The 25,741-nt window shown below is 44.0% G+C and overlaps 1 protein-coding gene across 1 annotated transcript in view; it reads right to left on the bottom strand.

Annotated features, from left to right (window-relative positions):
* The window catches only part of plppr1 (phospholipid phosphatase related 1), a 73,931-nt gene that overhangs the window by 29,216 nt on the left and 18,974 nt on the right, over window positions 1-25,741 (bottom strand). Inside the window, exon 2 of the mRNA XM_069673206.1 lies at window positions 17,546-17,655. Within this exon, the coding sequence (XP_069529307.1) occupies window positions 17,546-17,605 (60 nt within the window). The 5' untranslated portion in view covers window positions 17,606-17,655. The remainder of the gene's footprint in view (window positions 1-17,545; window positions 17,656-25,741) is intronic.

Below are 25,741 nucleotides of genomic sequence, written 5' to 3'. Positions count from 1 at the left end.
TTTTGAGTTTGTTTTCAGTTTAGATAATGAATTGTCCTTGGTGGAGTAATGATCAAAAAATTTGAGGTTGAGGTTGGGGGTGGGGGGCATCTGCTTTTATGTTCTTTCAGGGGAGGCTCACTGTGCCATACTTTGAAAAACCCTGGTGTAGACAAATCCAAAGCTAAAAGGAGAGTGAACAGTAACTATTTGTTGTACATTTCAGACCTACATTCTCAAGATTAACAGAAAAACTATATTTAAAAGCCAATGTGTCCTTATGTGCAGGCTAACTGTTAAAAATGTTTGCCAACACTGGTAGGATGTTGGACAGAAGGGTTGTACAATACAGCCCTATTGTCTGTCTGTTTTTGTGTATATGTAAACTTTAACACAAAAACTTTTTTTTGGAACTGCAAGATGGAGTCTAGACTACAATACCATTCTACCGACAGAGGACATTAAAGAATGTTATCTTAACTATGTTTTAATGGTACAGTCAACCTTGTAGGTGGTCTGTTGGGTTCTCAGCTTGTTGCACTGCCCAAAAGTTGCCATAAATACTGAACAATGCAGGTTTGAATTGAGACAATGTAACATTTAAAATAAGTAAAGTCAAAAACAAAAAAAAGTGCTTGCTTCTACTAGACTAGCTGGTCTGGTAAGACCTGTAGCTAACATTAGCTAGCAAATCATCAATCTTGGAACCCATCGGCTAAGTCTGACGACAACATGGCCTCTGGGGACAACGATGAACCTGTCGGGCATGTAACCAGTGGTTAGCGATAAGGACTTCCAGCCAAGACTTCCTTTTCCATGCATTGCATTGTTTACAGTCCAGTTAGTTAACTTGATAAGCGACCATGTGTTCAGATCAAATGTGAAGCAAATTTGGCCCCTTCAGGTATGTCAGCAAAATAAACAGCATCATGTCTTGGTGCATTAAATCCCCCAGAGAAGCGCCCTTTCACTGCCGTTTGTGGTGAGTCTCAGTTTCACTGCAAATAGGAAGTTACACAGAGGCTTCATTATGGCTAACTACTGCAATATGAACACGAAAAAGAATCTTCTTGACATTTGACAAAATTTCAACATCATGAGGCAGATTAGTAAAAAGTTAAAATGAAACTTTGTCAGGTCTGTCCTCAAGAAGAAAACAACTTGCTTGTTTGTTGAACGGAGGTCAGATTGATCATTTCTGACACATTCGAGGAATTAGGGAAATCGAAACGCTGAACAGCTTTTGTGACACAGCGTCAGGCGAATTTGTCTCAAGTTGAATTTTTGAAGTATAGAGATTAATTAGAAGGTAAGTCACTGTCAGATGACCATGATGGGAGTCCCATGTCATTGCGGCGCATTATGTTCCGCCTGCTTTTGCTCTCCACAAAGACTGTTTTTCCTGCATATGCCGCAGCCAGCTGATACCTGATTGGTCAATACTACTACGACTACAAGCGTACTACAAACGGAAACTAGAGCACTTCCCGTACCAAAAATGCACGCCCCTGCCTACAGACTCTACATTTTTATCTAGAATCTGTAAACACAGATTATGCCTCTAGCTAACATTAGCAAGCAAATCATAAATTTTTTTTACTTACATTAACATACATTACTGCGTCAGGCTGATGACTAAAACTGTTTTGTATTTGCCTTTCACCTAATGGCTGTGTTTATCAAAGGAAACTATAGTCCAACTTAAACTCAATAATAATAATAATAATTATAATAATAATTTATAGGTTTAATTGTATAGTTTAAGTAACTGAACACGGGATTTGCTTTTCAAGGGGCTATGATATACAGTATTACTTTGTGTAGGACTGGAAACAACAGTCAGTTTCATCATTAGAAAAATCCACACCTAATTACATTTTTACCCATCAGTCCCCTTCCTGAACCCTCCTAATCTCTGCTTTTTTTGCCCCTTCACTCCAAAGTCTTTTTACTGTCAGTCTCAAAACACATCTCCTCCCTCACACCATGAAAACAACCAGAAAAACGTTATATAAGCCAACACCAAGTCCCAGATTTTCATTTCACTGTCATGTTGTGTTAGTAACCTGTAAAAAAAGACTGAAAGATATGGGCATAAGCCTGGCTTGCCCAGATTTAGACCTTAATATTAGACTTCTGTTGTCAAACTCGTCTGTAGGTGACACAGCTGACAGCAACATGTATACAAAAAGCTTGAATATAATGATGGATATGCAGCTGTTTGAATGTGAGTATGAGCCCCAAAGCAAGACATTTTGTCATTCATAATCTTTACCTAAAAGAAATTATAAACCACATATATGTTTTAAATGTATTGAGTAGCTTAACCAAGCTACTGTGTAACAAGGAAGGTTCACCTTCTGATCCAGGCTCCTTAAAGTATTGTACTGCATTCTTTGCCAATGGGGGTTTCAAAAGTTGTCATCCAAATCTGTGGGGTCTTTTGTGCTTTTTTTTTTTTGTACAGATGGGTGCATTCTGCCCCTCATGCAGTGTTTATATCAAGCTGACGCACCAGGCTCAAGTTTGGGTGTAATTCCTTGGGTTTGCAAGGTGTATCTTTCAACTTTTACAAATTTAAGGAAGGATAACAAAAAATATGAAGAGGCATGTCACACAAGTCTATTACAATTATGTTCATCAAAATGTTTTAAGGTGATACATTTCCAAGTGCCTGTTTTTCTAGGGAAAAATCCCAGGCTCTGAAAACAAGTATAAACAATGCATACAATTACATTTTTACAGGTCACAAGGGCAATAGTGGTCGGGAAAAAAAGACTTTACTTCTATTCTATAGAAATTATAGTGACATCCAATTTTTGCATTGCATGAAAATAGCCAGAGTTGTTAAAAGATCTACAACTGCATTTACCTTAGTATTCTGAAGAGACATCAGCAATATCAACACTATCTTTACCTTCATCCCTTCTGTCTCACTCTTTCTATCTGTCAGCACTGCTTAAGGTGGTTTGTGTATTTTGTGTCTTACTCTATGTTTTTATTTTGCTAAAGGTCACCTGTCTCCTCTTGAATCAATAATATCACTAGTCCTAAACATTGTACTGTAGTATAAGCTGATCTTCTGCCTTGGTAAATCTGATATCAACACATGCTGAATGGTGTAACAAATGTAATCACATTTGCAGTAAATCTGACCCTTACTCTAAAATGGTTGTTTTACAGGAGTTCTACAGTTTAAAAGCGGTCCTAATTCTATTCTTACATTATTCAGGCAGAAAGCTGTGTACAGTTTTATGAAGCCCCCTTTGGGACACACGTATTGATACCAGTTTTCCAGTGATAAAAAGGTTAAAGGTGGTCACAAATCATGTTTTAATAAAATCCTGTGGGTCGGGCACGAAAAAAATACACGTTCTTTCTTAAGTATGGGATTGACAGATTAATCCTTAAATGCCTCTGTACCTGTCCTCTCCTCAGCTTTCAGTCAATATCTCCAACAGGTATTGCGCAGCCATCACAGATTGCAGGCATGTTTCCTGTCTGAATCAGGTTTAATTAGGCTGTGTGTTCCAAAACTACATTTCACATGCGATTCCCCAGATAAAAGCCCCATTTCAGAAACCCCCAAATTGAAGTCATATTGCGTCAGCGCAGCCCACAGAGACACAGAGCATCCAAAAGGACCCGTCTCCGTGGGGATGGGTTTTTTGTTTTTGAAATGATGACAGCCAAGAACATCATTACACCACACTGGTAGATTGAATAAGATAATTTAAAAAAAACGGTCTCTAAGGTTTACAGTGGGAATGTATGCAAACAGAAGTCAACCAAGAGAGCATGGTGCAGGTGCTTTTTAAAAATTAGCTTATTTAACACAGCCTGGTTTAAATTATCGTGTATGAAATCTGAAAAGTATGAGTGGTCATAGTTATATTAATGAAAGCCTCAGGCTCTGTGCATTACATAATGTCATCTGAGGGGAGGTACAGGATGTATCAGTTCTCTCCTCAGACTTCACTGCTTACCTGCTTTTAATTAATTCCTGGTTTTTGCAACCTTTCACTTCCTCCACCTTATTCTTCTTTCTTCTTTCTCCCACCTCATCTTTTTCCTTCCTCCCCTGTGTCCCATCTTCCTGTTTACACTATAAGTCTTTCTTCCTACTCTTATTTTTATTCCCATCTCATAGTCCCTTTCCTTTTCACAGTCGCTCCCACAGTGACAGAAAACAGCACAAAAAAAGATCATCCTGATGTTTATAACGGATGAGAGAAAAGCAACAAGTTCCATGACTACATAAACAAATCACCTTAAATAAACATCCTCCCTGTCACACTCCCTCAGGCACTGAAATACACGACCAAGCTGCTCCAATCAGGATACTTTGCTTCGGTCATGTGATCATACTGTTCCTCTGCCTTGCTCTTTTCGTGACAGGCGAGGTGAGTAAGAGAAAAGAGAACCAAAAAAGAAGGAGGGAAAGATTGAGGGGCAATGAGATGGAGAGATACTAAGGTGGATAAAGAAGGTGAGGGGAGATCTCCTGTGACACAGTGAGAAATGGGAAGAGATGAGGGGAGAGACTGAAGGAGGAAGGAGCTCAGCGGAGAAAGGAGGGGCGAGAGAAATGAGGCTGTATGGATGGGACAGAGACATCAAAGAGTGGGAGAAAAGGGAAACAGGGAAATGGATAGGATGCCTTTGAGAGCTGCCTGTGAAGAAGACAGGGACTAACTGAAAACTGGGAAATGAAAATTAAAGACAGCTTACTACTCAATGGGCTTTTACAGTGTCTGTGTTCTGCTGCAACATGGAGATAATGTACATGGTGTGTGATACTTCTTTGGGGAGATAATAGGAGAATGTAAAGTTTGGACTTGATACATATAACAATACAATTTAACCTATTGAAAACCTACAGTCAACTGATGAGTGTTTGTGTGAAGTTCTGAGTTACAATGCTGTCATAGCATTTAAGAATCAGCCGTAACATGATGACCACCTGCCTGATACTGTATATGTCCCCCTATTTGCCACCAAAACATGGACTCCACTCGACCTCTGAAGGTATGCTGAGTTATCTGGCACCAAAACATTAGCAGCAGATCCTTTAAGTCCTGTAAGTGGGGCCTCCATGGATCGGACTTGTTTGTCCAGTAAATCCCACAGACGCTCGATTGGATTAAGATCTGGGGACTTTGGAGGCCAAGTCAACACCTTGAACTTGTCGTGTTCCTCAAACCATTCCTGAACCATTTTTACAGTGTGGCAGGGCACATTATCCTGCTGAAAGAGGCAACAAAAGAAAACGATTCATCAGACCAGGCCACCTATTTATACTGCTCTGTGGTCCAGTTCTGATGCTCACGTGCCCGTTGTAGGCGCTTTCGGTGGTGGACAGCATTATAATTATTATTATTATCATATTCACTTTACCCATCAGTGGTCATAATTTTATGGCTGCTTGTTGTATAAGTAACTGAATTTTATTCTTATTTTTTATTTAACCTTTATTTAACCATTAAGAACAAATTCTTATTAATAATAGCAGGCTAGCAAAAGGCAAAGCCTCAAGGAAATAGTGATAGGGGTTAAAAAGGAAATATCAAAAGTTAGAAGGGCAGCAGCACACATCAAAACATTTACAACATGCAGTACATACATGGCATGCAGTCTAGCACACAAGCATTGGGCAGGTAGCTAGCAGGCAAATAGTGAGAGGCAATACAACAAGACAAAGCGAAGCATACACAAGCAGTATGACAAACAGGCGAGACAAAAAAACATCAGCAAAATGACACAAATATGCAGAGGACAACTGTAAGCAGCAAACACACAGAGATTAGTTGATTGCTGTCTCAGGTGGAAAAATAGCAGCATGTTGCAGTGAGAATGTCCAAAATAGAGGCCTTGAAAGCTGAACTGAAGCTATTGTATTGTAAAGTGGCGGCTTTGGCCCAGTGGTAGAGTCAGTCGTCTTTCAATTGGAAAATTGAAGTTCGGTCCCCAGCTCCCTCAGGCTACATGTCGAAGTGTCCTTGGGCAAGACACTGAACCCCAAATTGCTCCCGGTGGCATAGCCAACTATATTAATGGTCCCATATTATGCAAAATGCACTTTGGAATGGTTTTCTAACAATAATATGCGCCCCCAGCATGTCTAAAAAAAACCCTGAAATGAGAAAAGTCTATCCTCTCCTCTCTTGCTTGCTCCACTTTGCAGAAAATGTGTGCTGAAACAGCCCGATTGCAGCTTTTCCCTACATGACGTCATTAAGGGCAATAACAGCTCCTCCAGGTTGGTGACCCCACCCCAGATAAATGTTTGGTCTGCCCCCTGAAACTTCCTCACGGGCGCTATTTTTTTCCGCTCGCAAAGGCTGCTCAGGTAAAATAAACATGGCGAAGGTACGGGCAAAGCACGGCAGTTGCTCTGTTGTTGGCTGCACAAACGAGCACAGGAGTCTATTTTTACCTCCTTCGTCTGAGGTTATGTTGCTTTACTATATAGGCCTACCGAGCGTGATAGCCTGTTGAATGTGGTTTTAGCATAGCAGCTAACGTAAGTTACTGTTGGTAACATAGTTTCCTTATACTACGTTAAAACCCGTTACCACTCTAACGGGTCATCGCAATTACTAAAACATTTGCCCTACAGCTACGATGATAACTTTATGTTGCCACTCATGTGTCACTTTGTTGGAAAGCTACGATCAAGCTCAAGATTCGATTGATATTAACCATTAAAAGATCCAATCACTGTAACGGGTATGGTGAGGACCCAAAAGCAGCACAGGCAGACGGGATATCAGTCGGTAATGACCTTTATTATTCACTGCAGTCTTTAACAGTTTATACAATGGCAGGGTGAAAAGTCTTGGCTCACAGTGATCTTCTGCGAGATCTGAGAAGGAGGGAGCCTGGTGTCGCTGACTGAAGGCAAAGCCAACAACAGGTGGATTACCTAGCTGGCAGACAGGTCCAGTGGTGAGCTGTGTAGCCACAGAGCCGAGTAGGTGTGTAACCAGGAGGGAATAGGCGAAACTCGTGGTCGAAGACAGAAGGCTGAGGTAATATCCAGGGCAGAGACGAGGCAGGCAGGTCGGGGACAGACGAGGTCGGCAACAGGTGATCAGTCCGGGGAAAAACGCTGGAAAGTCAGGCATAATACAAGAACAATCTGGCACTGAAGCAGAGACAGGAGCAGGCTTAAATGCAGCCAGGGCTCTCACAGGTGTGGAGAGTTGGCCTGATGAGGAGGCGTGGCTGACAGGTAGAGTGGAGCAGAGACAGGTGTAGGGAGTTGGTCTGATGAGGAGGTGTGGCAGACTGGCAGAGTGGAGCAGACTGTGACAGAACCCCCCCCTCAAGGGACGGCTCTTGACGTCCCAAGAAGAATGGACCAAGCCGGGTGGGAGGCGGGGGGCCTGGAGGAGGGCTAATACTCGTCTGAGAGTCCGGCGTCCATCTCCACTTCCATGGTCCCGGGGAGAGTGTCGTCCTCCTCAGAGTAGGGGAAACCCTCTCTGTCCTCGGCGTCGTCGCTGTCGTTCGGGGACTCCGACGGAGGATGTGGTCTGGGAGGTGGCCTGGTTCTGGACGTCTGGTTGAGGTTGCGCCGATGGAAGTCCCTGATGAGGGTGTGGTCCAGAATGTCCCTCCCAGGGACCCAGGACCTCTCTTCAGGGCCGTAACCCTCCCAGTCCACCAGGTACTGGAATCCCCTCCCACGCCGGCGAGACTGCAGGAGGCGACGGACAGTGTAGGAGGGACCTCCATCGATGAGGCGAGGAGGCGGTGGAGGTGGCGCGGCAGGGACCAGAGCGCTCTCTCGGACCGGTTTAACCTTGGAGACATGAAATGTGGGATGAACCCGCATGGATCTGGGGAGCTTGAGTCTCACCGCCACCGGGTTGATGATCTCCTGGATCTCGAACGGGCCGATGAACCGAGGAGCCAGTTTCTTGGATTCCACTCGGAGGGGGAGATCACGGGTGGAGAGCCAAACCTTCTGACCCGGTTGGTAGTCCGGGGCCTTGGAGCGGTGGCGATTGGAGGCCGCAGTGTAGCGGCCAGCGGCCCGGAGCAGAGCCGCCCTGGCTCGGGTCCACGTCCTGTGACAACGGCGGATGAAGTACTGGACAGAGGGGCAGGATGCTTCTCTTTCGAGTGCTGGAAAGAGCGGAGGCTGGAACCCATAGGTACACTCAAAGGGGGAGAGACCTGTGGCGGAGCTGGTCAAGGTGTTGTGGGCATATTCTACCCAAAGAAGTTGTTCGGACCAGGAAGTAGGGTGTTGAGACGTCATACAGCGTAGTGCCGTTTCCATTTCCTGATTTTTGCGTTCGGTCTGGCCGTTGGACTGGGGGTGGTACCCCGAGGACAGGCTGACGGTGGCTCCCAGAAGCGAGCAGAACTCCCTCCAGAATACTGAGGCGAACTGGGGGCCCCGATCAGAGACCACGTCTACTGGGATGCCGTGGAGACGGACGACGTGGAGGAGGAGTAGCTTGGCCGTCTCTTTGGCAGATGGAAGTTTGGGCAGGGGCACAAAATGGGCCATCTTACTGAACCGGTCTACCACCGTCAGGATAGTAGAGTTGCCGCTGGATGGTGGTAGACCGGTGACGAAGTCCAAGGAAATGTGCGACCAGGGACGATGAGGCACAGGCAGAGGATGCAGAAGACCGGCGGGGGCATGGTGAGTCGGCTTGTGCTGGTTGCAGGTGGGACAGGCATTGACGAACCCCCGAATGTCCTCATCCAGTGACGTCCACCAGAACCGGCGCTGCACAAAGTCCTTTGTCCGTTGAATCCCTGGGTGACAGGTAAGTTGAGTGCTGTGGGCCCATAGTAGAACCTCGGACCGGAGATCAGGCGGAACGAACAGGCGGTTGGGGGGGCAAGCGCTGGGTCCGGGCTGGTCTTGGGCGGCGGCCCTGACTTTCTCCTCGATCTCCCAGGTGAGTGTAGCGACCAGACGGGAAGAAGGCAGGATAGTGTCCGGGTCGGCCCTGTCCCCCTCCCTTTCCAAGAACTGACGGGACAGGGCGTCGGGCTTGACGTTGCGGGACCCCGGTCGATAGGAGAGGGAAAAGTTGAACCGGGTCAGGAAGAGTGCCCATCGGGCCTGGCGGGAGTTCAGTCTCTTAGCGGACTGGAGGTACTCGAGGTTTTTATGGTCCGTCCATACCAGAAACGGCAGTTTAGTCCCCTCGAGCCAGTGTCGCCACTCTTCTAATGCCAACTTGACGGCGAGGAGCTCTCGGTTCCCAATGTCATAATTCCTCTCTGCCGGGGTCAAACGTCGGGAATAGAAGGCGCAGGGGTGCAACTTCTGGTCGGCGGCCGCTCTCTGGGACAAGACGGCCCCCACTCCTAAGTCGGAGGCGTCCACCTCGACCACGAATTGCCGTTCAGGGTCCGGCATTTGGAGGATGGGGGCCGAGGTGAATCGTGTCTTCAGGGCCTGAAAAGAGTCATTAGCGGCCCTGGACCAGAGAAAGGGCACCTTGGAGGATGTGAGAGCTGTGAGGGGGGCCGCCACCGAACTGTAGCCCCTGATGAACCTCCGGTAGAAGTTGGCGAAGCCCAGGAAACGTTGAAGCTGCTTGCGGGAATCAGGGGCGGGCCAAGTGGTGACGGCAGAAACCTTGGCTGAGTCCATCTCCACGGTCCCTCTCCCTACGATGTACCCCAGGAAGGAGACAGACGAGGCGTGAAACTCACACTTTTCGGCCTTGACGAAAAGGGAGTTTTCCAGGAGGCGTTGGAGGACTTTCTGGACGTGATGAACATGTTCCTCTCTGGAGCGGGAGAAGATCAGGATATCATCGAGGTAAACGAAGACGAACCTGTTGAGCATGTCCCTGAGCACGTCATTAACCAGGGCCTGGAAGACAGCAGGAGCGTTGGTGAGGCCGAAGGGCATCACCAGGTACTCGTAGTGACCGGTGGGGGTATTGAACGCCGTCTTCCACTCGTCCCCCTCACGGATCCGGACCAGGTGATAGGCATTGCGCAGGTCAAGCTTGGTGAAGATGGTGGCGCCCTCCAGGAGCTCGAAAGCCGAGGAGATGAGGGGCAGGGGGTACCGGTTCTTGATGGTAATGTCATTTAATCCACGATAGTCAATGCAGGGGCGGAGTGTTTTGTCTTTTTTCTCCACGAAAAAGAAACCGGCTCCAGCCGGAGACGAGGAGGGGCGGATGATGCCCGCCGCTAGACCGTCGCTGATATATGTCTCCATCGCCCCCCTCTCAGGAACGGACAGGGAATACAGGCGTCCTCTGGGCGGCGTGGCACCGGGCTGGAGGTTGATGGCGCAGTCGTAGGGCCGATGTGGGGGAAGGGAGGTTGCCTTGGCCTTACTGAAGACCTCCCTGAAGTCCAGATACTCAGCCGGGACCCCCAGCACATCGGTCGAAGAACTGGTCCCGGCAGAAGGTTGTGGTGCGGCGGCTTGCTTGAGGCAGACCTGGTGACAAGATGAACTCCACCCCAGGATCGCCCCTGTGGTCCAATCCAGGTGCGGATTGTGACGTCGGAGCCATGGGAACCCCAGGAGGAGAGGATGACGAGGAGAGTGCAGGATGTGAAACTGGAGTGTTTCATGGTGGTTCCCGGAAATTAACATCCGTATGGGTGCTGTCAGGTGGGTCACAGTTCCCAGAAGTCGACCATCCAGAGCGTTGGTGGAGACTGGAGCTGGCAGGGGAATCTGACCGACACCCAGCTGCTGAGCTAGATTAAAATCCATAATGTTGGCATCAGAGCCAGAGTCAATGAGGGTGGCGAGGGTCTGGGATCCCTCAGGCAGCAGCAGGCGGACCTGGCACAGGGATCGTGTGCTGGAGGAGGAGCTAGACGTATGACTCACCAGGAACTCCTTCCTTCCTGGTGAGTCCGTCCTTTTAGCGGACACCCGGAAATAAAGTGTCCCGCTTGGCCACAATACAGGCAGAGGTTCCCCTCGCGGCGTCTTTTCCTCTCTTCAGGAGTTAAACTGGCCCGGCCAACCTGCATGGGTTCAGGCTCCCCTGAAGACCGGCTGCCAGAAAGCATCGATACCCCGGAAGCCGCTGGTGGCGGGGCGGGCTGGCGTCGTCCCGCTAGCCCCTGATGTTTCTCCCGCCGTCTCGCTTGAATGCGACGATCGATGCGGGAAGCCAGCTCGATGATGCCGTCGAGAGTGGTGGGAAGATCATACGATATTAGTTCATCCTTGATGTAGTCAGCGAGCCCCATCAGGAATGCGTCGCACTGGGCAGCCTGGTTCCACTCACTGGAGCTAGCCTGGGTGCGGAAGTTGATGGAGTAATCGGCCACTGAATGCGACCCTTGGTTCAGACCAAGAAGCCCTCCAGATGCGTCCGGCCCTCGGGAAGCTTCTCCAAACACTTTACGAAGCTCAGCAGCGAAGGCTTGAAAAGAGGAGCAGGCTGGAGTGCGACGCTCCCACTCGGCTGTTCCCCACAGCCGAGCGCGCCCCGTCAGATGATTCACAGTGAACGCCACCCTGGCGTCCTCCGAAGCGAAGGTATGGGGCTGGAGAGCGAACAGGATCGAACAGTTCGTGAGGAACGGGCGGCAACCCTCCGCGTCCCCGGCGTAGCGTTCAGGAACCCCCACACGAGGCTCCGAAGCGAAGGCAGAGGTAGAGGCGGAGGCAGCCGGGGCTGGTGGAGGCTGGACGGGTTCCGGGGGCAGAGGGTGAGCTTGGGCAAAAGCTGCAGCGAGCTGTTGGACCTGCGAGGCTAGCGAGGTAAACGCCTGCTCCTGCTTAGCCACCGCCAGTCGAACATCTGCAGAGTTAGAAAGTAGCAGTGCCTCGTGGTGCTGGAGCATCGCCTCTACCTTCTCCAGGCGATCCATCGCCGTGTGTGCTGGGTCCATGTCTGGCCAGATTGTACTGTAACGGGTATGGTGAGGACCCAAAAGCAGCACAGGCAGACGGGATATCAGTCGGTAATGACCTTTATTATTCACTGCAGTCTTTAACAGTTTATACAATGGCAGGGTGAAAAGTCTTGGCTCACAGTGATCTTCTGCGAGATCTGAGAAGGAGGGAGCCTGGTGTCGCTGACTGAAGGCAAAGCCAACAACAGGTGGATTACCTAGCTGGCAGACAGGTCCAGTGGTGAGCTGTGTAGCCACAGAGCCGAGTAGGTGTGTAACCAGGAGGGAATAGGCGAAACTCGTGGTCGAAGACAGAAGGCTGAGGTAATATCCAGGGCAGAGACGAGGCAGGCAGGTCGGGGACAGACGAGGTCGGCAACAGGTGATCAGTCCGGGGAAAAACGCTGGAAAGTCAGGCATAATACAAGAACAATCTGGCACTGAAGCAGAGACAGGAGCAGGCTTAAATGCAGCCAGGGCTCTCACAGGTGTGGAGAGTTGGCCTGATGAGGAGGCGTGGCTGACAGGTAGAGTGGAGCAGAGACAGGTGTAGGGAGTTGGTCTGATGAGGAGGTGTGGCAGACTGGCAGAGTGGAGCAGACTGTGACAATCACCACAGCGGGTGCAATCAACGGCAAGAGAACATAAACAAACATTTACAAAATTGACGTAACTCACTGATGAAGGCTCACTGTATTCCACTGATGCATATTATTTTCATAAATTCCAGATTCCAGATGATATAATCCAGTAAAGTATTTAGTCCAAAAGCATTATTCCAACAATAAGTACGCCGTTCGTCGTTACTAATCGGCCGTCAGAAATGCTGCATTTCCCTGTGTATTTTCTGTAATAAGTTCATATTCCCTTTGAATTGCCGCTCCGTTTCGGTATCAAAGTGGAGGCGAGCTTCTTAGCTTTCTATAGAGGTCTCATTTGAACCAATAGGAGCTTCAATTTCTGATTCTCAGCCTACAATATCCAACCAGAGTCTGTGTTGAAGGAAGGTGCCTGTCCCTCTTTGACTGAAGGCAGAGCCGGCCAATAGCAACCGAATTAGCGCATGGTGCCGGAGCGCAAGCCACAACCTCTTCCAGAGAGGGGCGTGAACGGGGCGTGGACAAGGCACAGCTCATTATCATTTAAAGCTACAGACACTGAAACAGCTTATTCTTAGCTATTCTCAGCTTATTCTTCTTCACCGTCATTTTGCCTTTTTGGGGCGTGCAGAAATAAAACCCATTGATATAATTTTCATGTATCAGTGCACCTCCCATGTTCATCAAATTAAAAAAACTGAATTTTTAAATACTATAGTGTATATTCTTGCTACAATTAGAAACCACAGTATCCACTCCATCGCAGCACAGATTCGCAGCATAGAGAGTAACAGCAGGTGTCAGATGTCAGAGTGAGGTCACTTGTGACATGATGAAATTATATAAGGAGAGTTGACTGACGACAAAACGGTGAAGACGAAGTGAAAGGCAAAAGCACCTATTCAGCAATATTTGGGATTAAACCCAACACCAATAGGGAACCAGAGAACATATACGAGGCTATCTGTAAACTGTGCCTGATAAAGGTGGCAGCATCTGGGGGCAACACCTTCAGGTGCACCATAAGAGCGAGGCTGCCAAAATGGGCCCCGCAGCGAAGACTCGACCGGAGAGGCGGCAAGACACACAGCCATCGATTAGCAGTGTGTTTGCATGATGCACAAAACAGTGTTAGGTGGAACACATTCAATGATGCGGTGACCAAAAACATTTGAAAAGAAATAGTGTCTCAACACCGTTGAAAAGAAATCTTTCAGAGACCTCCTAACTATACTCGACCGGCAGTCAAACAGCCGTCCCGTCTGCCTACTTCTGTCCAAAGTGAGCTGCAACAGGCCATCTCCTGAGTCGAGCAGACTGAGTCGAGCATGTCTGTTGCCCCAACAACAGACATGTGGTCCAGCACAAACATGACACCATACACGTCACTCCCTTTTCATTTCATAGACACCGAATGGACCATGGTATCAAAATGCCTGCAAACCAGCTTTTTACTGCAGGACCACACTGCCACTAACTTGGCAGATGCCTTGCAGGAGGCTCTGCAAGAATGGGATTTAGAAGGCAGTAAAGCCGACAGTGGGAGCAACATTAAAGCGGCTGTTCGTATCTTGGGCTGGCCCTGGTTAAGCTGCTTTGGAAATAACCTGAAACTCGCTGTGACCAACACCATGGACAAGACAGAGAAAGCACGAACAGTTCATGCCCTGGCAGCTGCACTGGCCTGTCGCACAATAAATGGGATGTTTTCTCACAGCTGGAGAAGAAGATGGGAGCCCAGGTCGATCTTGGCCTCCAAGAGCATTCGCTGGTGGCAGTAAGTTTATTATTAGTTAACAATGTGGAGACAAAACAAATGTTAATAAGACAAATTAGAAGGAAATGAGGGTTTGGTGCCTTTCCACTTCGATTAAGCTATGACTATTTAGGCTATAATTGTACACACTACACCCTGGCATTTTTTTTTAATTAAGGTTGGTAAAATTGGGTGTTTATTTTCACCCAGGACTGTGCAACTCGGAACGCGGAGGACAATCTTGTTATGTTGTTATGTTATCTAATTTTGTACTTTTTTTATATATATATATATATATATATATATATCGATAGATATATATATTTTGATCTTTATTTTTTTTACCCTCTGTGTGCTGATTCTTTCCTATTGTATTGTACTGTATAAGCTGCTGGAGACTGAATTTCCCAGAGGGAGTCATCCCAAAGGGATCAATAAAGTTGAGTCTAAGTCTAAGTCTAAGTCTAATCATCTTGACTGGTGGAAGGAGAAACAAACCAGGCTTCCCTTGCTGGCAAAGGTAGCCAAAATAATAGCCAAAATAATACCTTCGTGTTTGTGCAACAAGCTGCGCATCAGAGAGGTTGTTCAGCATGCAGGGAACATAGTAAACCCCTTTTTGTTTTTGCTTTTTTTTTGGTTTAGGCTTTTTTTTTTTGCTTTTTATATGGTTCCTATTTGAATTAGTTTCCCATTATTTATTTGTTCCAGAGTGTTTGCCAATTTTTTTTTACTATGTAGGCCTATATTATTGAAAACCTTATAGATCTAGTTTATTTGTGTTTTTTATATTACAGCAAGGGTATGCGCGCCATGCGCCGCCGCCAAGCCGTCATCAATCTTGTTTGTTTTGTTCATAAAAGTTCTCGTCTATTTAAATGTTTAATATTGCACTGTTTTATTGTTGTTGTGTTTTTCTTTGAAAAGTAATAATGAACACATTTGTTTTGTTCAAATATAAAGGGAAGATCACAGCAAGCGCTCTACAGGTATTGAGCATCATCAATGACTTTTTTTTATATCCGTTGTAATTGGTAACACCGGTGGTGTCACACGTTTATTAACCAGTGGGAAAATTTCCCCACCGTGGCTTCCATAGTTCACCCTAGTTTAAATATCGAATAGTATTTTTGCTTGAAATGCCCATCCCTTGTCTGCAAGTCCAAGGTGAGATAACCCTGAGGACATTAATCAGGTTATTAAACAACATTCTCAGATATTGGTCTATTGAACATGATGTGAAAAATCAGTGGCATGTCCCTTTAACGACAGATTTCAACTGAACATTAATGGAAAAGCAAGGGTGTAAAACTGTACGCCAAATGTTTTCTCATGAGAGAGACATTTTATAATCGCATCAATAAAAAATCTTACAATAAACTACCCATCAACATTTCCCTTTTCTTCATCTTCTGCTGCGATACTAACTGATGTGAACATAACCATTACCATTATGGGCCATTTACTGGGATTTATAATGATTTTAATTTTCTCATCTCAAACAAAATGAGATCATCAGACAGCGAGACACTGATGGATATCCATCAATATCCAATAACAGCTGCTTGCTAATTTGTTCCATTCTGCTACCTCAATGAAGAACTTAGGAGATGTGAATGTTGCTATGACAACAGTGACGTCTTCAAACTGGTCAGAATATATTAAAGGTGGTAATGTCGTATCCTACAGGAAGTCTGGAGTAACATAAATATATATCAGATGATTAAAATCTGATTTGTTAAAAAATGGTTTGGAAATTGAAAGCTGACATTTCAGCTCTTTGGACGATTTTGTTAATATTTCAAATCAACCACAAATAATCCTGACAGCTTGTTTTTTTTTTTCAGAAAAAGTGGCAAATATATCTTATCTGGTTGTATAAACATCCTAAATAAAGAGTTTCCCAGCAACATGTGGATCTGGGATGTTGTCACCAACATAATAATTAGTTACCTATTAACCCCCCTCTAGTTACACATCCTAATTAAACAAATTGCGCAGCTGTGATTAGCAATGTCCAACTGAGCGTGTCGTGCTGCGTTCCAGCCAAGACACTTGAAAGCCGTAAATGAGCAAATTGCTGTACAGAGCTGACAGGCTGTCCAACAGAAGGACTTTATACTGAAGCTAAAGGACTTTGTGATGATTAATCATGTGTCACAATTCAAAACAACATTTTAGAGGAGGATGCTTGATATGTGTCTGTATCCAAAGTCTTTTTTATTTTAATAAAAGATGCAAGGGAGTAAAAGTGAGATTTTAATTGTCACTTATGGGATTTCTTTTATGGCATTTCATAGCATAGCATATATATCTGACTTATTCTGACAAACACAAATAAGAATCTACTGTGCAACATGGACTAGTATTGAAGCGCATTCCTATTACCATTCCTGACTCAAGTTGGTATACAGGAGAGTAAATCGCTCTTGGATATCCTGAGAATAGCTCATATCTGACAGTAAACTGACAGTAAAACAAGCTCCACAGCCTGTTACAGCAGACGTGATGAGGGGGATGCAACGCCCAAGGGCAAAGTTAAACTGTGAAGTCTCCATGACAAACAGAGTTTTGTGCGTAAAATTGGAACAGAAATTATCTCTCAACCGGAGGCTCATTTTTGCCTTCTCTCTTTGATCAACAAGACAAATTTATGTAATTAATATCCAACAAATCAATAACCGGCGGTTACATTAGAAGTACTGAAGCAAACAAATTTACAACATCCCAAATTCAAAAAGCAGCAAGGTGGAACATCTTCAATCAAAGAGTACATGATAAAACAAAATGGTAACATTTCACTTATCTAAGAGGACTTGCTCAGAAACACATCGGAGTGATATATTCATTTATGGTATGAAAGAGCATTATGATGGAAGGTTGTCAGATAATATGACAAAAAAGGTCAGGGAAGAAGAAGGCGTGAGATAAAAGAGACTGTTATGCAGGATGTATCCTCAGAAGTGTGTGTGAGAGTGTGAAAGAGAAGAGCGAGAGGAGAGAGGAATGCACGGCGTCCTGAGACATCTCTCTGATTAAGGACTTTCAGCTGACATGGTAATTAAATATGGAGGAGTTCTAACACACACACACACACACACAGAGCTTTCCACTCATTCCAAAACTTCACGCTCTGGTTAACTGTATACATGACTAGAAGAGGTCATGTGCTAATGGCTAAATTGTCGCCTTAACACATACATACATACACACACACACACACACGCACACACACTCATCATGTACATTTTCTAAATAAGGGTTAAATTAATTCACATTTACATAAAATTGACATGTCGTACAGCAGTGCAGATAATCACTCACACTCTTGTATGCACACACTGCCTCTTACCTCTACAAAGATGAAACATGGGATGATGGAGTAGCTGCGCAGGGTGTTGTTGGACGCCATCTTGTCTCCTTTCAGGAGACTTCTCCTCTGAGGATTCACAGCAGCTCACTCTGAAAAGATGAAAACATGAAGTGTTAGCATTCATTACCTGAATATGACAAAAGTGCATTGATGCTTTTTCTACCCAACACTAACACTGAATATGGTATTAGTTGCAGTCGGTATAATAGAGTATTGATGAGAAGCACTCTTGATGTCGATTGATTGATCAGCTATAGCTCCAAGGGGTTTTTCTAATGAAATGTCATGACACCGAAGGAATTAGCACAATTAATCACGATATGAACATGTGCTAAAGACTGCTTCAAATACAATAAACATAAAAATTGTATTTCCTTCCATCCGTTTACACTCAGCATCAACACTCTTTTTGCAAAGATTAGACCCATCAGACGGAGCTCTGGATACATGGGCCATGTATTTACACCATAGAGTCGTCAGCTACAGTAATTGGTCAAGAGATCAGGTAATACACTGTATGTGTGACAAAGACCTAGTGGTGGTAAAAAAGAAGAGCACCACTATTTGTGACAGGGAGACATGAGGTGTCACAAAACAAGGAACAATTAAAACGTGCTGAACAGCAGAAAGACAGGATAAGTTAGAGCTTATATTTACGTGTTTGTTAAGTTTAAATTGAGCAATTCATATCATTATTGAATTACAATATGAACACGACACATAATCATGCATGCCTAATAAATACTAAGAAACAATGGCTTTTGGATTTTGAAAAAATCCAAAAGGTCGGGGGTTCAATCCTTGACTGCTACTCACATATCACAGTGTCCTTGGGCAAGACACTGAACCCCAAATTGCTCGGGCACAATGAATGGGCATAGATCTGATTGAAGATTGGGTGAAAGTGACATGTCGTGTAAAAGTGCTTTGAGCAGTTGGAAGACTAGAAAAGCGCCTTGCAGCGAAAGTTTAGAGTGGAAGAGTAACCAGACCAGTGTTTTGGTTCAACGAGTGACGAGTAACTGGCGACTTTCAGCCGAATGTGTCTGTGATTGTCGCAGTTACAGCAGCTGTTTAAATGGGAAGAGAATATGTATCTGTCCTCGTGAATGCCTATTTGTTGTTTTTCATTTCCAATCTTATATACTTATCTGTCACATCTTTTGTTGTTGGAGGTATTTCGGATTTAGGGCAAGTGATGTTAATCAAGAAAAAACAATATACAAAGAGTGCATGAAATCTGTGTCTGCACCACATAGCCACACAACAAACTTGTTGAACCAACCGAAAAAACAACACAAAGCATGTATGAAGGCCAAGAGGAATAACATCGCTACTCCCCATCCTTGTCCAGTGACATTGCTGCGCAACACCCTATCCACCCAACTCCCAATGACAGACTGACAATACCAACGTAGTTTGCATTGCATTTTGCCTCTAGAAGATGCACCAAATTAAGGATAAGAACCCAGTTAGGTCTTAGTTTGATGCAAAATTTGTATATGAGCCGGAATGCAGCACAGACTGGAATTAAAAGCGTTGCTTTGTTTATTTAAATGTGAAGTAGATTAAAAGATTAAAACATTATTTTTGTACTTGTATCAAATCAAAGTTTAAAATCCTGGTATCGTGAGGCTATTTCTCATCTTTTTTGCAGAAGAATGATGATCAAAGCATATTATTCATCAAGATCACAACATTTTGGAAGCTGACTTTGAAAAGCATCCCTACCCCTGCCAGCCATCCATTCATCCACATTTGAGCTGCTTATTCTTGGTCCCACTGGCATAAAAGGAGAAGCAGTAAAACTCAATTGACCTTTCTCCTTTGCAAATTCCCTCTTGGGGATCACAAGAGCTCCCAGAGCTGCTAGAAGATTTAATCTCTCTGTTGTGTCCCTGGTCTAACCTTGAGTTTCGTTCCAGTCAGTTGTGCCCACAAAACCTCCAAGCCGAGGTGGTCTGGAGGCTTCTCACTAGCTGCCACAGCCAGGCTTTGTACTGGTGCCTGCAGGCGTTCCTGTCAGGACTGCAACTAACAATCACCATCATTATCTAATAGATTGTTTATTCTTTTATATGATTGTTTTGTCTACAATATATCACACAATTGTCCAGCAAAAAATCCCACAGGCCAAAGTGATATTTTTGACAAGTCCAAAAATTGCAAAAAAAACAATATCCAAATTTTATAAGTTACACCACAGGATGTTTGCAATTGTAGCGTGATAAAAAGGCATATTGTTCCAAAACGTTAGTGATCGAATTTCTGTCATTCAACAAATCAATTTATTGACCACTTGCACTGCTTCCTGTAGTTTGACTGGATACACCTCAAAGAGCAGCTCTGGGGCTCATCTGGTTACAACCTGCAAGGCAAAGAGAAGGGATCGGGTGGAAAGGGGACCGTTCTGGGAAGATGCCGGCTTGTGTCAAGTTCTTTGATGTAGAGGTAACCTCTACTAAATTTAATTTACAGATGTATCTATCAAGGTCTGTAACACCACATACTTCAGGTATAGAATAGCTGTATACACTGCGTTCAATCAGCTTTATTCTGATGTTGATAGTTGCTCTGCTCCTCATCTTTTATTTTGTAACATACTATAATTCTCTGTGATGGTTAAAGCCTACATCTGCCCTCAAGACATTATATCTTTTGTACAAGTATATATAATGTATTAACACGAGACCATACTTCATTCAGAATCAAACATCACAGACTGAAAACTTTAACTACTCTTGACTTAATCAACTAGCAGAGGCTGCAGCCACTGATAGAACTTAACTCCCTCACACACAAACACACACAAAGAGATTCACACAAACACAGCAGCAGTTCTAAAACTGCTTCCGTTCTGCTCCTGTCATTCTGTTTTACTGCATTTCATCATGGCTTCTAATTGTCACAAACTGACGTGCAATTTCCCCACAGAGAAGAGTAAGCTCATTAGAGAGACATGCAATCAAAGAGTAATACGTAGAGAGGATGAGATGACAAAAAATGAAACTGCTGTGGTATTTGCTGTTCCTGGATGGAGGCACAAATGTTTGTCACTCAATCATATGATTGTCTTCAATTTCTGAGGTCTGATGGTGAGAGCCCGACGCATTTTGTATTTTCAGTGGGTCTCGATTTTGTGGGTTTTAGAAGTGGTTCTGGACAGCCTGACATCCAGTATCTGCTGTAGTAATTTATGATTTATTGGTATAACTTAACAACGCTATGACCCCCTGCTGATATTCAATGCTTATAAATGTGCTATGGGGTTGTAATGGTACTTAATTCCTCATTAAAAAGTAATGTTGCTTCTGATTAGAGCTCTCTCTCTCTTCCTGCTGTGTAGTTCTAAATAATGAAAAGAGCGAGAGGAGTGTGGAGAAGAGGAGGTTTGTGGCGGAGCCAAGTTAAAGAGAAAAGCAGCAGTGGAATATTCCAAAAAATTTATGTTTTTTGTTTTTATTTATTTTTAGATTACACAGAGATTTCTCCCTGAACACTGGCTTAGACATCAGTTAAAAATCAGTTATCATATTTCGGGTCACATGTTGCATTTGTTACTATAACCTACATGGCACTAGATAGCAGTTCACAACCTAATTGGTTTTGTGTGGAGTTTTTGTGGTACAAGAAAATGTTAAAAAATCCAATAGTGGAAGAGTCTGACAGTGGTTCAGCTCCATACATTTTGCTTTTCTACATACGCATTCTGCTTCAGATTTCTATAACGTGTCCTGAAGTTGCAATTAAACTCCTCTGCAGAGATTTCTGCTCCAAATGAACGGTCATTCGCCCGCTCTCCTAGATGAAGAAGAGCACTGAAACAGTGACAGGAGTCACAGGACTTCACACGTGAAGTTGTGGCATCCACATAAACAACAGCGGGACCAGTTTACTCCTCACACAGTGTTCTAACGGCAAAAGAGGATCGGATGCTCTCTGTCCACACAAAGTCAAATGAAGTTCTGTTACCCAGTGTAAACAATCCTATTGTGTATCTCTGGATGTCCCTATTGTAAATGCATTGATTGCATGTTGTCGCTGTTCATAAAGCTTATAAAAGGTGCAGATGTCATTTGGTAACGATCGATCGTTTTGATCATTATGTCATTAATAACGTCCCTCGCGCACACGCGGCTCACGTGCTGTGAGAACTGAATTGCGAGAGAAAATATTTAACTTTTGTAACTTAATTAAATAGACTGCTGATGAAGACAGTCAACACAGCAGACAGAGAGACAGACGGAAAGAGAGGGGCGAGGCCAGCAGCTGTGCAGAGAGGTGCAGGTGTGTTGGGGGGACTGAAGCAAAGCAAAGTGATCAGATTAAAGTAGTTTGTGAATTAAAACTTAATAAGAGAGTACAATTAAAATGTGGAAGTAAGAAATAACCACCTAGAAAGAGGATAAGTCTATTAATTGCGATTAATGAATTCATGATTTTTTTAAATAAAATTTGGTGTATCAGACACACTTTTAATACTTATTTTTTCATGTAAAAAGCGGGCTGCATCCTATATACCAGTGCGACCAAGATACCAGTATAAAATGCAGAGGGAGGTATTTACTTATTTATTTATTTTGTAGTTAGGGTATTTTACCTAGACGATGGCACTATAGTGTATTAGTCACGGACAGTGTTGGGATAACATGTTACAAAGTAATCCCTTAAAATACTCAGATTACCTTTTTGTTGTAACGAGTAACGTCACGTTACTTTTGCATTTCAAGTAATCTGTTAGTTACTGTTTTACCAAAAATAAGCTGTTACTGAATAAAAACAAAAACATCATCACATTTGTGTTTGTACCTGAATAGAGGAGTACATAAATAGTTTAAGTTCTCAATGCTGTACCGCAGTTTCACCTACCTTTAAACATGTGCCTGGCGCTCGTGCCATCACAACTGCATGTTCTCCGGTGGTAAAACCAGTGGCACTTTGTTCCGGTGCTGGTTAACGCTGTGGCCACATAAACACACCAATAACGGAGCGGACGTGACAAGTGTTTACTTTTAGCAGCTACACCTGCAGCGCAAACGACACGGGCTGGTCACGCTGATTAAACATACATTAAAACACCGTTAGAAATGGTAGATGGTATATTCTAAAAGTAATGTAGCCAACAAGTATATTTGTATTGATTTTAAGAAACATGTCTTTGCACCTGAACGCTCTCTATTTTTTCATGAGGGAGTCACTGAACCAAGTTTGGTAAAAATAGGAGGAGTGGTTTATTTAGTTTTTTTTAGAAAATATACTTAAAATTTGCATATAATAAACAGTGTGGTTGTTCATTGTTTATATGTACATAAAAAAACACTGCATTTATCTGGTATAATTTCAAATTTTTTCTAAAAATTGCAGTATATCAAGTGAAACACAACACTCTGTCTTGTCTCCTTTAAATGCAACACTTGGATTTAGCGTCAGTAAAACTGTGTTTTACATCATAATGTTAAACTTTGCATCAGCCCGCGGCTTACTTGTGTGCTGAACCGCGGAGAGTGATCTGTACGGATCACGGATCAACCATGATCTGTTGCACCACTTTGACTTGACCTTTATTGAGATGAAGAAATAACACTTACTTACTACCAGCAACAGAACATGTAATACATCTTTCCTTCCTTTTGTGGAAAGATCAGTGCCAAAGTCAAATTGATGTCCACTAAAGAGCTGGTAGGGACTCACTCTCCTATTCAAGGCCACTTAAGCGGGGTGGATAGCTATCAGGTAAAGTTAAACTAAGGTTTTCCAGTTGATGGATGGTCTCCCACTTAATTAAAACAGAAGTGCAGGCAACAACCTGAAAAATCTCACATGCCATGTAAATTGAATTGCTTTCAGTAAAACCATGTAAAAAACATGACTGCTAGACATCCACACGATCCGTCTCAGTGCACATTAACAGTGTAATCGGCCTCAAGTGACTCAGTGACTTTTCAGATTAGAGCGGTTAGGTGGGGAAGCATCAACCACAGAGAGGAAATTGAGTAGTCGTGCTTGTAATGTGGTAAAAAGCCCCCAAAATTAAATGACCACACTAATCACATTTACACTGTTACACTTCTGATACTCTGAGATATGTGCCATTTATAAATATCTTCTCTACAAACACCGACAGAATTAAATTATTCATTATTTTTGCAGCTTGCACCACTGAACCATGATTGTATCGAGCCAGTCAAATGGAAACAGTTGATGTAGTGGTTTTTATCTTAGTGGAAAATTGTGTTTGTTTGAGTATTTCCATAATCTACAGCATTGTTCTCTTTACAATGAGCAACAGATGAAAGCTACAGAAAAGATTATTATTGGTGCTTATTAAATGCATATCTTGAGGGTAATATGACACCCAATGATTCAAACAGTAAGACTGGTACAATTTTGGTTCAGTTTTTTTTAGATTGGAGTGAAAGCAAGCGGCAACCTCCGGTGTTAAATGAAGCCAATTCGGAAGTGCAAAATACTGCAGTTCCTCAAATGGCCACTTGAGGCTCCAGAAAACAAGAAATAACATAACAGCAGGTGGGAAAATGCCATTTTGTTATATATAGCTAATCTTATTCTTCAAGATGATGGTACGGGGGGTAACACACTCGTTATAATTATATTAAGCCTTAAATCATAGGGGCTGGCTCACTTGATTGACAGGTGGATCCTGCTGGCTGTCTGCTCGACGGCAACACAGACACACAGTCACTGAACTTAACAGGGGCGGCTGTGGCTCAGTGGTAGAGTCGGTCGTCCTTCAATCGGAAGGTCGGAGGCTCGATCCCCAGCTCCCCAGGGCTACATGTCGAAGTGTCCTTGGGCAAGACACTGAACCCCAAATTGCTCCCGGTGGCATAGCCAACGGGCATGAATGTGATATCTGATTGACAGTTGGGCACTTTACGTAGCAGCCTCTGCCATCAGTGTGTGAATGGGTGAATGTGATATGTAATGTAAAATCAGCTTTGAGTGGTCGCAAAGACTAGAAAAGCACTACACAAGTGCAGTCCATTTACCATTTAACTTCGCCTGTTTGTGTTGTCTGAGCCTTTTGGGGATTTTTTCATTCAAAGTTTGGACAAATAATCTGTCTCTCTGTGGGATTTATGGAACTTTCTGGCCGTGCAAAAAGTCTGTGCTCCAGCTTTTCGGTGAGTTAAATGGGAGTATTAATGTATTTAAATATATATTTAGCACAGGTATACTGTGCTCGCTTTAGCTGGCTTGTTAGCCTGTTCAGTGTTTATTTAACATTTATTTAATCGTCGGCCAGTAAATGCGAGTCTGCTTTCCCCCGGAGAGATTAAAGCGGACCGTAGTGATGAGAAGATCGGTTATTTAGAGTTTTCCGTTACGTGTTGATTTGCTGCTCTCTCACCGGACGAGCGAGCAGCGAGTCCGCAACTTCTTTACTCTGATAAATAAACACCTGCAGTCAGTTACCATCACAAACAGAATCTCCACTGGGAAACACAAAGTTAAGCTCATTCATTATTTATACAAGGCTAAGGTCTAAGGCTAATAACCACGCTGAGGAGCATATAGCCTAGCTTCATAGCCGTAGCTGACTGATTCATGTGGCCCATAGTCCTCAGCCATAGGCTTCAGCTCGGTCGCGATCCGCCTCTTTTTCTGCCTCTGGATTAGCCAGCTCTGGCATTTCCAATACGGCGACTGCCAGCACCGCTGCAATTCGGGCTTCAAAATGCTTCTTCAGAAACCAATGGGTGATGTCACTGAGACTACATCCATTATTTATACAGTCTATGAGTGAAAGCTGTTAATTCAACTCTTGCACAGACAAAACAACTGAAGCAAACAACTTAGAAGGTGGGTCTTGATCTGTTTCTGATCTCAGTCTGGTTCAATTCATTTGTGGTGCAAAAAAAACACAGCAAACTAAGTTTGATAAGGCATGTCCATGGAGCAGAGCATGACTCACAATACTGTCCAATGAATTAATTACCTGTCAGTCAATAGAGTGTAACATCATGATAACACAGCTTTTTAGATTTGTGGGAGTAAACACAAAGGACCAGAAAGAAGGCGATAAAAGATGTCTTTAATAGACCAACCAAACAAACCTTAAAGTTAAAGTCGGTGATGTAAACATAACTGAAAACATACTGTGTCTTAATAAGTGTCTTTTTACATTTTTATGACATCTCAAGTTGTATTTGA

This window comes from Semicossyphus pulcher, unplaced genomic scaffold (genome assembly GCF_022749685.1).
Source record: "Semicossyphus pulcher isolate SPU_LCO1_2020_fin unplaced genomic scaffold, fSemPul1.0.p SCAF_22, whole genome shotgun sequence".
NCBI classification, from domain to species: domain Eukaryota; kingdom Metazoa; phylum Chordata; class Actinopteri; order Labriformes; family Labridae; genus Semicossyphus; species Semicossyphus pulcher.
This window is presented reverse-complemented; position numbering and strand designations above follow the sequence as displayed.